The sequence below is a fragment of the Garra rufa genome, chromosome 11, assembly GCF_049309525.1.
Source record: "Garra rufa chromosome 11, GarRuf1.0, whole genome shotgun sequence".
Classification (NCBI taxonomy): domain Eukaryota; kingdom Metazoa; phylum Chordata; class Actinopteri; order Cypriniformes; family Cyprinidae; genus Garra; species Garra rufa.
Window position 1 is genome coordinate 1,054,886 of NC_133371.1, and position 15,062 is coordinate 1,069,947.

At 39.0% G+C, this 15,062-nt stretch overlaps 1 protein-coding gene across 1 annotated transcript; it reads left to right on the top strand.

The window, feature by feature from the left end:
- Positions 1–421: 421 nt before the first annotated feature.
- On the top strand, positions 422–14,028 carry LOC141345220 (EH domain-containing protein 2-like). The gene is made up of 7 exons (XM_073850106.1): positions 422–554; positions 1,464–1,931; positions 2,476–2,652; positions 8,671–8,768; positions 11,125–11,537; positions 12,306–12,470; positions 12,550–14,028. The coding sequence occupies exons 2-7, from the start codon at positions 1,711–1,713 to the stop codon at positions 13,105–13,107; spliced, it is 1,632 nt and encodes a 543-aa protein (XP_073706207.1). The 5' UTR covers positions 422–554; positions 1,464–1,710; the 3' UTR covers positions 13,108–14,028.
- The last annotated feature ends 1,034 nt before the right edge of the window (positions 14,029–15,062 follow it).

A 15,062-nucleotide genomic window follows, 5' to 3' on the forward strand; every position in this document is an offset into this window, starting at 1 on the left:
GTCACGTGAACATCTGCTCTGCAAACAGATCTCTTAGATCAAACAAAAAGCAGGAGAAATAATAGAATACAGTATGCTGCCCCATGGTGCCTCATCCGCTGAAAGACAAGCACCGCCACACCCTCCCGTTTGCAGGCAGTACTTTATGTAAATGAACGACTCCCTATAAAACGCTTGGCTCCACCTCAATTCTCGATGCGCCCCCTCACTCCCCGTCCCCACCCTGGTTTAAACCCATTGTCATCACTCATCTAAAACCCACCAGCCATCCAGGGCTCTCTCCTCTGCTTCTGCGTCAGGCAGTGTTTGAAGTGCAGAGAGAGAAACGTAGGCAGGGAAAGAGGCAGTACTTGTGTGCATGCCTTAGAGCTGATTTTGCTAGAGGAGTCAGAAGCACAGGCAGATCAAGCTGCAATACAAGAAACATCACTTGAAACGTTTGACTTGGTGCTACTTGGGTGCCTTGGACAAAGATTGTTCTTCTAAGGTACACCGTCACGTGTAGAAACACCTCCAGGGCTGGTGGTTAAGGCTCATCATCTCTTCAAGTCCAGGTAAGAGGACAAAGCTTGAACTTTTTGGAGTGTACTGTTACTTTTTAAATTGTGTTCTGATTAAATCTAGCTTCTGAATAAAGTTCAGAGCAGTTGATGCATGTATCAATGAGTCAAAGAAAAGGACTAAACTAAGGAGTAAATGCCTCTGGCCTTTCCTCTGAATATTGGCACACAGTGTTCTGCTTCTGAAATACTAATGGAAATTAACTGAAGCTCAAGGCTTCTCTAAAAGAAGTCAACTGTCTGTGTTGCAATTGTGGTGAAGGATGCCACAAGGTATTTTCCCTCTTCTGCGCAACATGTGAGTCCTATTACATAAAATCAAATCCCAAATCAAATGCTTTTGCCAAGGCATTTGTGCAAAAGTTGAACTTTCATTACAACATAACTAGTTACGTTTCAGTTGTTAATAAAGACTCCATTTTGTTTCAGAATAAGTCCTCCTCATGAGCATGACGCCTTAGTAGGGAGTGTTTTGACTCTACTTTGAGCCAAAGGCTCATTATGGAATTACTGCGAAATCCTGTCAGGATTCAACAAAAGCTACTGAATGTGCTTGCTTGATGCATCACTGGGGTATTCATCCCTTTACACACCGTAATCCCTCACCCAATTAACTTTCCACTGTCAGCCGCTGCTGGAAAACATGGCTCACTCTTTTCAATATACGGAAATAAGTTATGAATGTGTGTTTGTGCACCCCGAGTTTGGGTGTGTGTTTAAGTGTTTCCAAAATGAGCACCAACTTTTTCCAGGGACATGCATGGACAATGCACTCTACTTTCCCTGTAGGCTGAAAACCTCTCTTTAAATTCTTTATGTGAAGGTAAAAGGAAAAGCTACGCATTTAAATGTGAGCAAGGCCACCTACAGTATATAATCTTCAACCCTTTTTATGTTTTTCAGGCAAAAAAAGTCAACAGAGGAAACCCGGAGTTTAACGATTATATAGCATTGTATACTATAGTTTGCTTTATTACTCAGCAAACGTCCCTTAACCGCTGTAAACCTTCGAGGCAGAATATTTGGGTACATTTTATAAATACTGTAAGCACGAGAAGAGTCTTCACAGTCCCAGAGGACACGTAAACAGTGCAAAACACAGTCATAAATCAGCTGCAAAGGAAGCTTTGAATACTCCCGCAAGTCGAAGATGTCACGCTGGGGACGCAAGAATGTCAAGAAGGCCCCTGAGGTGATCAGGACAGTGACCGAGGGCCTCAAATCACTCTATCGAAAGAAACTCCTGCCCTTGGAGCAGTACTACGGCTTCCATGACTTCCACTCGCCGAGTCTGGAGGACGCCGACTTTGACAACAAACCCATGGTGCTCGTGGTTGGGCAGTACTCCACAGGAAAGACTACCTTCATCAAGTAAGACCCAGTTCACTAGGGCTTTTCTGAATACAGAAGCGTCTATGTGGTCATGCACTCTTAAAAGTAAAGGTGCTTTAAAAGGTTCTTCACAGCGATTCCATAGAACTATTTTTGGTTCCATAAAGAACCATTCAGTCAAAGGTTCTTTAAAGAACCATCTCTTTCTTACCTTTTTAGAATCTGAAGAACCTTCTTTTGCCGCCTTCAGAGGTTAAAGGTTCTTTATGGAACCATTTAGACAAAAAAAGGTTCTTCTATGGCATCGTGAAGCACCTTTATTTTTAAGAGTGTGGCCCTGGATGGAGATATTAGTGATCTTAAGGGCTCACTGTGCGTTTATTTTCTGCCTATATAACATTAGTTTGAACTCAAGGATTGGTTTTAGATCATTTACTGAATGGAAATACATTTTGCTGAACTTACACCGAACTGTCCCACAGGGTTTTGTTTGTTCTAGTAGACGACGCAGAATGAAAACCACAAGGTTATTAAAAGGCTATCATGTCAACACAGTAACCATGGCTTTGTCCTGTCAACACAGGTATCTGCTGGAACAGGACGTCCCAGGGAGTCGCATAGGGCCGGAGCCCACCACCGACTGCTTCACCGCCATCATGCATGGAGACGTAGAGGGGATCATTCCTGGAAACGCCCTCATAGTGGATCCCAACAAACCCTTCCGCAAGCTCAACCCATTTGGAAACACCTTCCTCAACAGGTGAATACAGTCATAGAGGCAGATGTTACACTGAGCCGCTATGTACGACACGACTTGAGAAATGAGGCTGGGTTGTGTGAAAGAATGTGTCGACTGATCTGTCTGATTACTCTGGGCACGCAGAGAAGATAACAGAGTAACAGTGTGTTAGTTTTTGCTCTACGGAATTTCAAGCATCCGTGCCAAATTTCTAAGGTAGGAGGGACTTTCCTTGTTTGTGGAAAACTTGTGGAAGGGGGAGATATCACAAGAGAGGGCAATGAGCGCTAATGTGCCTGAAGCAGAAAGTGCATGCATGATGATTTAGAAGAGTCAGAGTCCACCAGAGGTTATAGAGAAGACCTTGTTTCAAAGTTTGTCTTTACATAATCAAATTTTGCAATCAAGTTTTGCATTTTCTGAAGATAGTGTGAATGGGGCTTCACACTATGCTGGAGTGTAATGGGTGGTTCCCAGGACATTCCAGTGGGATTGCTAAGGTGTTTGTGTGGTTGCTTACTAATTTTATGAAAGAGAAAAAGAGCGTCATGATTTAAGGTAGCATTCGTAATGCAAATAATAGGCTATGCACCAAAGTTAACAGACCTCAGTTTAAAGTTGTGATGTAACAACTTACTGTAGCTAAAAGTAATAACATATTTTTCTTACACTTTGAATACAATTCCTACCTTGTCATATTTTATACAGTAATGAGAGTCTGTTGGAGTCTGTATGATGTAATTTCCTGATATATGTTTTATTTTCTGCATGTTGTTGCCACCACATGGCTTTGATTTGGTGGACAAACATTTTTCAAATATTTAAAAGCAGTGAAGTAGTTTTGAGATACACAAATGTCCTTCTAGATACTTGTGGTACTTTGGACCAAGAATGGTTGCATAGTTATGGCCGTTTTTTTAAGTTTTTTTCCCCTTATATCGCCACAAGGTAGCCAAGTTCCATACCTTTTTTTTGTGACCTTAGATTCAGCTTACAGGCTCTTGAGTTTTGTGAAGATATCTCATTCTGTTCAAAAGTTATAGCCATTTTAGTAAAGGCAGCTCTGCCCCTTTTGAACGTTTTACCGTCCCTTTGCAACAGAGAGTCAAAAGTTCAAGTTTTTTTTTGGATAATTATTGATATTTACTCTTCAGAGAATCTTCCTGCACTGGTGGAAAAACCTAGGACTAGTACGCAAAAGTAGGGTTTTTAAAAAAAAAATGCAAAATACCCAAAAAGTTAAGGGTGACAGAAGAATCCAATGCATGAGTTTTGTCCAGCGTGAGCCAAGGATTCCAATGACAAGACACTTGAGGCGATTTCATATGATTTTGATCGCTGAAGTGCCCCCATCAGGCCCATTGGGGTGAGCCTTGGTGACACTGTAGACAGTGTGAGTACCACCATCCCTCCAAGTTTCAAGTCTCTACGACTTACGGTTTGGTCTGCACGATCAGTTTTATGTGGAGATTGCTGATCCTTGGCCACTTTTTTCTTTATTATATCACTGACATTTTCTATGGAAGCCCGTTTTCGCCACTAAATAAAAAATTAAAAAAAGGTTATTGCAACTTATCTCACAATTCTGACTTTTATTCTCAGAATTGCGTACTATAAACTCGCAATTCTGATTTTTTTTCTCAGAATTGTGAGATATAAACTTACAATTGCGAGTTATAAAGTCGGAATTGTGAGATATAAACTCGCAATTCTGAGAAATAAAGTCACAATTGAGTGATATAAACTCGCAATTGCAAGATATTAAGTCAGAATTGTGAGATATAAACAATTCTGTGAAAATGGCAGGCTATTTTTTTTCTCCTCAGAACTGGACTTTATAACTCACAAATGCGAGTTTATATCTCACAATTCTAAGAAAGAAAGTGAAAATTGTGAGATACAAACTCGCAATTGCGAAAAAAGTCAGAATTATGAGAAAAAAGTCAGAATTGTGAGATACAAACTCGCAATTGTGAGAAAAAAGTTGGAATTGCGAGATACAAATCCGCAATTGTAAGAAAAAAATCTGAATTGCGAGATAGAAGTCCCAGTTTGTGAGAAAAAATGTCAGATTTACGAGATACAAACTCGCAATTGTAAAAAAAAAGTCGAAATTGCAAGATACAAATCTGCAATTGCGAGAAAAAAAGTCAGAATTGCATAATACAAACTCGCAATTCTGACTTTTTTTCTCAGAATTGTGAGATATAAACTCACAATTGCGAGTTATAAAGTCAGAATTGCAAGATATAAGCTCGCAATTCTGAGAAATGAAGTCTAAAGTGTGTCATATAAACTCGCAATTCTGTGAACATATTAGTCTATTTTTTTCTCCTCTAGTCATTAATCAAAAAATATTTAAAATGCAATTTGTACATGCAAAGATATAAACCTCTTCGATGATAAGCTTGTTTTTATTTTCTGTTGAGAAAATTATGGAAGCCCGTTTTCGCCACTGAATTAAAAAAAAAAATATAATAATTACAACTTTGTATCTTACAATTCTGACTTTCTGATTTAAAGTCCAGTTGAGATATAAAGTCCAGTTCTGAGGAGAAAAAAATAGACTAATATGTCCACAGAATTGCGAGTTTATATGACACACTTTAGACTTCATTTCTCAGAATTGCGAGCTTATATCTTGCAATTCTGACTTTATAACTCGCAATTGTGAGTTTATATCTCACAATTCTGAGAAAAAAAGTCAGAATTGCATAATACAAACTCGCAATTCTGACTTTTTTTCTCAGAATTGTGAGATATAAACTCACAATTGCGAGTTATAAAGTCAGAATTGCAAGATATAAGCTCGCAATTTTTTCTCCTCAGAACTGGACTTTATATCTCAACTGGACTTTAAATCAGAAAGTCAGAATTGTAAGATACAAAGTTGTAATTATTATTATTTTTTTTTAAATTCAGTGGCGGAAACGGGCTTCCACAATTTTCTCAACAGAAAATAAAAACAAGCTTATCATCGAAGAGGTTTATATCTTTGCATGTACAAATTGCATTTTAAATATTTTTTGATTAATGACTAGATCTGGACAAAACATTGGTGTTAATAATTAGCACAGACTTTAAATCCTTTGAATGAACAGTATTAATTTGATGAATGAAGAGGTAGGTAGATCAACGCCTGGAATTAAAATACCAGGCAGTAGCCAAACAGTGGGAGGAAAGTAAACTCTAGTTCAAGTCCAGGTCATCTGAATACCTCAGTCCTCTCATTAGCCTTGCCAAAAGAGTTTCAACATAATTAGCTTGTAGTTATCTGTCATCACCAGAGAGGGCACTGTTTTGAGCGCCAGGGAGCTTTTATCAGATGGAGCTTTCCCCCAGTCTCTTTGGGTGTATTTTTGCAAACATGTTTTGAGAACTTCTTTTCTCCTACTTCCTGCCCAGGGAAGCAGTCCACTCGTTAAACTCATTTAAAGCAGGAAGAAAGCATGTTTTTCTATGCCGCAGATCATTAGTGGCAAGTATTGTTTGATTTTGGCAGCGCTGGTCATTTTCCCTCAGGAAGCCCTGTGTGTTTCAAGCACCTCTTCCACACAATGGATCGGCCTGGGAGGAGTGACGTTGGAAGTCTGCTTCTTAGATCACACACAACAGCTGTGATAGAAGTAATGGGTCATTTTTTAAGCTTTTCTCAGGGGAGAGTGATTTTTACTAAAGAGCTCCTGAATGTTTCATAGTTGTGCCCTTTTAAGGAATCTTGTTGCAACTGTTGTGTGCATAGCATGACACATGCACATAGTTGTGTGCGGTGGAGTTCATTTTTTTAATCAAATGTAAATTCATGTCCCAGTCACATTTTCTTGCTTACATAAACATTACTTACACAATCAGAAAAAAACAAAGCTTGGTAAATATTGCTTACAGACATAGATTCAGCTTAAATTTCACCAAGCTGATTACTCACTAAAAAACTCCCACGGATTTTCATGCCATTTTAAGTTTTATTTTGACTTGACTTAAAGTGTTATAGTGTGTGAGTAAGTCTTCCCATTACAGTATTGGTTCACTTCCAGAACAAAAATGTACAGATAAATTACTTACCTCCTTGTCATCCAAGATTCTTTCTTCAGTCGTAAAGAAATTATATTTTTTGAGGAAAACATTTCAGGATGCCTCTCCATGTAATGGACTTCTATGGTGCCCCCGAGTTTGAACTTCTAAAATACAGTTTAAATGCAGCTTCAAAGGGCTCTAAATGAGCCAATGATGAAGGGTCTTATCTAGTGAAACAATCGGTTATTTTATATATATAAAAAAAAGACTTTTTATATACTTTTATATAACCTCAAACGCTTGTCTTGTCTAGATCTGCATGAACCTTTTTTTCCAGTTCAAGACAGTTAGGGTATGTCAAAAAACTCCCATCTAATTTTTTTTTTTTTTTTTAGAAAATAACTAGTCGTTTCGCTAGATAAGACCCTTCTTCCTTGGCTGGGATCATTTAGAGCCCTTTGAAGCTGGAATTAAACTGCATTTTGGAAGTTCAAACTCGGGGGCACCATAGAATTCCACTGTTTGGAGAGGAACCCTGAAATGTTTTCCTCAAAAAAAAAAAAAATTATTTAGAACTGAAGAAAGAAAGACATGAACATCTTGGATGACGAGGGGGTGAGTACATTATTTGTAAATTTTTGTTTCTGGAAGTGAACTACTCCTTTAACACCATTATATTGTTTATTCAGACTGATTTCTGAATGCAGAACGTGCACGAACACAAGAGACAGGATTTCTTGTATGAAGCAATCACAGTTAAGCATAACCAGTCATATATCCAATCCTATTGTGGTGGATTCTCAATAACCCTCCAGCAAATTCACTGCATTCTTTAGGGGGTCTGCTAAAACTTAATGGGCACAGAGGAGGCGAAAGAGACACGGACTCCGTGTGTAATTTTACCTGCTGGTGTTGCTGTTAGACAATGTTTTTTTTTTAGAAAAACGTTTGATTTAGGCACTTTTTAACATATTTTTGCACTGCAAAAAATACTTTTCTTACTTAGATTTTTTGTCTTGTTTCTAGCCAAAATATCTAAAAATTCTTAAATCGAGAAGGATTTTCAGAAGAGTAACAATTATTGTCTTGTTGTCAGAAAAAACAAGTAAAAATTAAGTGTGTGTTTGCTTGAAACAAGCGAAATAATCTGCCAATGGGGTAAGAACAATAATCTTGTTTTCTGTTTGCAATACGATTTTTTTTTTTTTTTTTGCTTACCCCATTGGCAGATTAGTTTGCTTGTTCTAAGCAAAACTCACTTAATTTTAAATAGTTTTTTTTTTTCTGAAAACAAGAAAAGAAATTTTACTCATCTAGAAAATCCTTCTTGATTTAAGAATTTTTAGATATTTTGGCTGGAAATGAGACAAAAAATCAAAGCAGTGTGTAAAACGACTTTTTTTTTTTTTTTTCAAAAATTTTGAGGAGGCACTGCCTCCTTTGCTTCCTCAAAGGAAACGCCCCTGATACAGTGGCTTTAAAGAGTTTTTAGACAACATTTGTTACTTATAATGTTGTATTATTATTTAAAACTGCAGTATTAAAGTATTTTATTAAATACATGTTTTAGTGGCTGTATGAAAATCCCCTCAAGTTCACACACTTGTACTGTCTTTCTTTAAAACAATGTAGCTTGAGTGCCCAAATATATTTGGGTGAGTGTAGCTTAAAGCAGCTGGAAAATCATGGATAAAATATGCTTTAAAAGGTTCTTCACAGCGAAGACCATAGAAGAACCGTTTTTGGTTCCACAAAGAACCATTCAGTCAAAGGTTCTATAAAGAACCATTTCTTTCTTACCTTTTTATAATCTGAAGAACCGTCTTTCGCCACAAAAATCCTTTTATGAAAGATGTTAAAGGTCCTTTATGGAACCATTTAGACAAAAAAGTTTCTTTTATGGCATTGTGAAGCACCTTTATTTTTAACTATTCAACCAAGACGAATAATGGAACTTATGGAAGTTTGATTCTATAATTGAATGCAATATGAAATCTGTTTAAACTTCATCTTTGTCTCTGACAGATTCCAGTGTGCTCAGATGCCCAACCAGGTGCTGGAGAGTATCAGCATCATTGACACCCCGGGAATCCTTTCTGGTGCTAAACAGAGAGTGAGTCGAGGTAAGCTGGCTGAAAAAAATAGGGAGAGGGGTTTGGAAGTATTTTATTTTTAACCTTACTCCACAATGCGTCTTTCAAACTATTTCTACTGGTAAAGTTTTAAAACTGTATTAAGACCCCCTAGAGAAACTGTAAGGCTGATGATACACGGGGCAACTTTTTGAGCAATTTTATCGGGCAACTTTTTTTACGTAATGTTGCTTGGACACTTTCCCATTGAGAATGGGTAACACATTTCTATCTGGATAATTTAGATCAGTTGTGGGCCCTGTATCGCACCTGGCTGCCGATTGACGGCACCATTTGCCAAAGTTGCCCGGCAACATTGCTCAAAAAGTTGCCCAGTGTATCATCAGCATAAGAATTGGGTATTAACTGACGTAAATAAAAAGGATAATACTGATCTGAGTTATGTTTCAAAGTAAATACCAGATGATCAATCTCCAGGCTCTCCCACAGAGAACATCATTAGGTAATCTTAGCTTATCAGTGATCATGCACCTCTCTGGTGGATGTCTGCTTTTCCTCACATATTTTTTTAAGAAATTGAAGTGACGCACAAAATGGGAAAGTGAGCCATTAAGGTGTGACTGGGAGAGGAAAGGGAAGGAATGTGAAGGCATGACATGTATTAAGGGGATGTAGGAGGGTCTGGAGGATTCAACTACTGTCAGAAATATTTTGGCATATATTGTTCACACAACATTTGCACATTGAAAACAGATTACAAGAGCTGGGTTGCAGAATTACAGTCCAACAGGAGTAGCCAACTCTGTTGCTTGAGGGAATTTAGCTCCAACCCTGATTTAAAAAAAAAAAAACCTGAACCAGCTAATTAAGGTGTACAGGATTGCTTTAAAGTTACAGACAGGTTTGTTGGAGCAGAGTTGGAACTGAAGTGTGCAGGAAGGTAGACCTCCAGGAGTAAGGTTGGCTATCCCCACACAAACCTTTCAATAGAGGCCTACCATGAGTTCTAAGGCTGTACAGGATCTCCAACTCTGCTTCTGGAGAGCTACAATCCTGCAGACTTCAGTTCCAGCCCTACTCCAACACACTTGCCTGGTGAAAAAAACTGCATATGCTGGTTAGGTAATTTTGTTGCTGGAATGCTGGTTAGGTATGTTTTGATGCTGGTTTAAGCTGGTCCTTAGCTGGTTTATGCTGGTTTATTCTGGTCCTAGCTGGACAAGGCCCAACTTAAACCAGCAAAAGGACCAGCATGAACCAGCAAAGGACCAGCATAAACCAGAATCAAAACCTACCTAACCAGCATATGCTGTTTTTTTTCATCATGGAACACTTTGATTAGCAAGTTGAATTGAGCTGAAATCTTTATAGTAATGCAAAGTCTGATATATTTCCACAAAGTATTTCTTTCGGACAGTTTGGCTCAATGAATCGGTTCAAATAACTGATTCATAACTGGTTCCTTGAAGGGTTAGTTCACTTTCAGAACAAAAATGTACAGATAATGTACTCACCCCTTTGTCATCCAAGAAGTTCATGCATTTCTTTCTTCAGTCAGAAAACATTTCAGGAATTATCTCCATATAGTGGACTTCAGTGGTGCCCGTGAGTTTGAATGTCCAAATTGTAGTTTCAATGCAGCTTCAAAGGGCTCTAAACAATCCCAGCCGAGGAATAAGGGTCTTATCTAGCGAAACGATTGGTCATTTTATAAAAAAATAACCTCAAATGCTCGTCTTGTCTAGCTCTGCCATGCAAATGTGTACTCTGTTTAATCTGAGTCAATAGAGTTTGGGTAGTAGCCCGCACAAAACGCACATACTGTATGTTCTACATGTCTAGGTCTATCCACCTTTTTCTTCAGCGTGGAAGTAAGCCTACTGGTGAGACTACTGGTTCATTTTCCGCTATAGGGAAATAACGAGGACAATAACAACGTGCAATAAACAGTAAAACAGTTAGATTCAGGCAATTGGAAAAAGGAATTTTTCGCAAAACTGCAATGAAAAACGGCCTTTCGGCATTTACAGTTCACCTTGCATCTCTCACACATACCTCAAAAAACACCTCATATGTGACTACACAGTGCTTGAATAAGGGGATTTCTTTGAAGCTTGGATAATCCATTATTTCTACTGCACAAGTCTGTGAAGCTGATTGCAGCCACTCTAGTCAATGCTTGTGTTTATTTGTTAAGGCTATCATATTCATACTAAAAGCCAAAAAACTTCCATTTTGATTTAATTGGCACTTTAAGTTGACCTTTTTTCAGATTTTCAAACACTTCCTTGCTTCAAATCAAATCATAGGTGGTGGGTTTGATCACCACAATCTTCTGTTTTGTTTAGTTTATTGATTGTGTTCTACCTATTCTTTCATTTTACAGGATATGACTTTCCAGCAGTTCTCCGCTGGTTTGCTGAGCGTGTGGATCGGATCATCCTTCTCTTTGATGCCCACAAGTTAGAGATCTCGGATGAATTCTCAGAGGCCATTGGGGCCCTAAAAGGCAATGAAGACAAACTCCGTGTTGTGCTGAACAAGGCTGATATGGTCGACACCCAGCAGCTCATGCGGGTGTATGGAGCTTTAATGTGGTCTCTAGGGAAAGTGTTTGGTACTCCTGAGGTTCTGAGAGTGTACATCGGGTCCTTCTGGTCTGAACCTCTTATGGTTTCTGACAACCGCAAGCTGTTTGAGTTGGAGGAGGAAGACCTGTTTGCTGATATCCAGAATCTGCCACGCAACGCAGCCCTGCGCAAACTTAATGACTTGGTCAAGAGGGCTCGTCTTGTGAGGGTACGTTAATATGACAGTAACTTTTTTGGAACTTATAAAGGACTAGTTCACTTTCAGAACAAAAATTTACAGATAAATGTACTCACACCCTTGTCATCCAAGATGTTCATGTCTTTCTTTTCTCAGTCGTAAGGAAATTATGTTTTTTGAGGAAAACATTTCAGGATTTCTCTCCATATAATGAACTTCTATGGTGCCCCCGAGTTTGAACTTACAAAATGCAGTTTCAAATGGCTCGAAACGATCCCAGCCGAGGAAAGAAGGGTCTTATCTAGCAAAACGATTGGTTGTTTTCTTTAAAAAATTACAATTTATATACTTTTAAACTTCAAATGCTCATCTTGTCTAGATCTGTGTGTACTCTGTGTAGAGATTAAAAAGTATATAAATTGTAAATGTTTTTAGAAAATAACAGATCATTTCACTAGATAAGACCCTTCTTCCTCGGCTGGGATCATTTAGAGCCCTTTGAAGCTAAATTTAAGCTGCATTTTGAAAGTTCAAACTCCATACCATAGAAGTCCATTATATAGAGAGAAATCCTGAACTGTTTTCCTCAAAAAACATAATTTCTTTAAGACTGAAGAAAGAAAGACATGAACATCTTTGATGACAAAGGGGTGAGTACATTATCTGTACATTTTTGTTCTGAAAGTGAACTAATCCTTTAAATCATTCCAAACCTGTTCTGTGGAACACAATAGATGATATATTGAATAACACTTATTTTGTGTGAGTACAATGATAAAACGTGTTCTTCAATCATAGGTACATGCCCATATCATCAGTTACTTGAAGCAAGAGATGCCATCTGTCTTCAGGAAGGACAATAAAAAGAAGAACCTGATCTACCAGCTCCCGGTCATCTTCTCCAAGATTCAGCTACAGCATCACATCTCTCCTGGAGACTTTCCTGATTGTGCCAAGATGCAGGTAAGTGAACCACCTAATCCTTCTTTTGAGGTTAAAATGCCATTTCTGTTGCTTGAAAGAGTTTCTTCACTTTCCTTAGGAGCAACTATTGGCACATGACTTCAACAAGTTCAAAGCCCTGAAGCCCAACCTGATGGCTATGCTGGATGAGTTGCTGGCTTCCGACATTGCCAAACTCATGCCCCTTCTGAGGCAGGAAGAAATAGAGGCTGGGGTCCAACCTGGGGTCCAAGGTGGGGCTTTCTTGGGAACCCGTGCTGGACCCTTTGTGGAAGGTGACCCCTTTGGCGAGGTTGTGGATGAAAATGGCGAGGTGGGTGAGGAAGACGACGAATGGGTGGTGACAAAGGACAAGCCCAAGTATGATGAGATCTTCTACAACCTAGCGCCAAATGAAGGCAAACTAAGTGGCACCAAAGCCAAAGATTGGATGGTGAGCACACGGCTGCCCAACTCCGTGCTGGGCCGCATATGGAAGCTCTCGGATGTGGATCGCGACGGCATGCTGGATGACGAGGAGTTTGCCCTGGCAAGCCACCTGATTGAAGTGAAACTGGATGGTCACGGCCTGCCCCCCGAGCTGCCTGCCCGTCTCGTACCACCATCCAAACGCCGGCAAAAAGGCTCTGATGCTTAGACAATACGCCAATGTGGCTTCCACTGATTTTTGTCTGCACTTCCTGCATGTTGTCCAGCTCCACAGCAGCTGCAGTGCATCTCCGTTCACTGTATTTTGGTCATTTTGTAACACGCAATTAATGTCTTACTTTGTATTCTTGATTCAAATGCAGCAATTCAAAGATTCCCAGCTGGAAGCCAAAGAGCACTGTGATAAACCAAAGACTGGTCTCAGTCATTTGAAAGGAATGTTGCATCTGTCGCCATTCTTTTCTTGATGGTAAAATCATATGACATCACATCCAGATATGCTACACACATGACTTAGAATGGCTCCTGAACTAAGGGATAGAAACAAACTCTTGTAGATAACAGACATTTTCATCACTCAGTGTAGAAATCTGTAGACTTGGCTTTACACACTTTTCCATGATGCTTTTAATGTAGTCAACTAAATCAGAATGTGAAGTCAAGACAAGCACTTAAAACTCTCAAACTCCTTTGACAGCAGACTTGAGGAGGCAAGTGAAAACCTTTGTTTTTGAAACATGTAAATCAGTTTACTAGCATGTTGCTGCCTTTGCTTTTAAAATCAAAAATGCTTTATATGTGATCAGTTTTGTTTTCTTCTTTTTTATTAAATGAGCTCTATGCATACTATGAACGAATGTCACAAAGTAAATATAAAGTCAATGTCATACATGTTAAAGCAAAAAAAGTGGAGATTTCTTACTGACTACTGTAAACAGTTCCACTGACTGCTTCAGTTAACCAATGTTTCACAGTAAATATACTGAGTTGAATAAAGTCCCTTTGACTTGTACCTTTTTGGTGTCGAAAAGGACTGCACTGTAAAAGCATAACACTGATATGTAAAATTTTGAAAGAGAAAACAAGAACACATTGTATAAGCTATAAACCAACATTTTATGCCAACCTAGCTAGCCCATACTGAGTTTTTATTTCCTTTTTGTTATAAGGGGTTCAAGCGCATAGTGCAGAAACCCTATTGTAATTGTTAGAATGGCCAAGGATCATCAATCTCCGCGTAAAACTGATTGTGCAGACCAAACCGTACGTTGTAGAGACTTGAAACTTGGAGGGATGGTAGTACTCACACCGCCAACATCGTCACCAAGGCTTGCCCCAATTGGCCTGAGTGGGGCACTACAGCAATAAAAAGTAAGAAATTGCTCATTACTCCTAAACTGCAAGTCGCAGGCTTAAATGTCTTATGTCGTTGAAATCCTTGGCTCACGCCGGACAAAGCGACATTTTCGGGTACTTTGCATTTTTTGAAAAACCTACTTTTGCAAAGTACTCCTAGTTTTTTTTACCAATCAGAACCAAACCAGTGTTTCCAAACTACGCCTCTCCATTGCAAAGGGATGCCAAAACCTTTGAAAGTGGCGGGGCCACTTTTAGTAAAATGCCTGTAACTCCTGAATGGAATGAGATATCTTAGCCAAACTCAGAAAACTTATGTAAGAGCTCTATCACATGGAAAAAGTTGTGGAGCTTGGCTACTTGGTGGCACTATAAGAGGGAAAAACATAAAAAGCGGCCATAACTATGCAACCGTTTGATAAATGGCTGCCAAAGAACTTTAAGCACCTATCAGATTAGATCGCCAATCGGAACAAAACTCTGTGTGACTAATTTGGAGGGATGGTAGCACTGTCAACAATGTCACCAAGGCTCGCCCCAAACGGCCTGACAGGGGCGCTACAGAGATCAAAAGTACAAAATTGCTAAATCGTCAGATTTTCAAACATTTTTTTGGGTATTGCTTTTTTTTTTTTTTTTGAAAAACCTACTTTTGTGAACCAAACAGTGCAGAAAGATACTCTGATGAGTGAATATCAGTAATTATCAAAAAAGAGATGAACTTTCGTCTCTCCGTCGTAAAAGGATGCCAAAATGTTCTGTAGCTTGGCCACTTGGTGGCGCTATAATCTATAAACATAAAAACGG

Bases quoted from the DNA above. Each gene is read 5' to 3' on its own strand.
- LOC141345220 (XM_073850106.1), top strand. From the start codon at position 1,711: ATGTCACGCTGGGGACGCAAGAATGTCAAGAAGGCCCCTGAGGTGATC. The intron at 1,932-2,475 runs GTAAGACCCAGT...CTGTCAACACAG, and splicing joins GGAAAGACTACCTTCATCAA to GTATCTGCTGGAACAGGACG. The intron at 2,653-8,670 runs GTGAATACAGTC...TGTCTCTGACAG, and splicing joins GGAAACACCTTCCTCAACAG to ATTCCAGTGTGCTCAGATGC.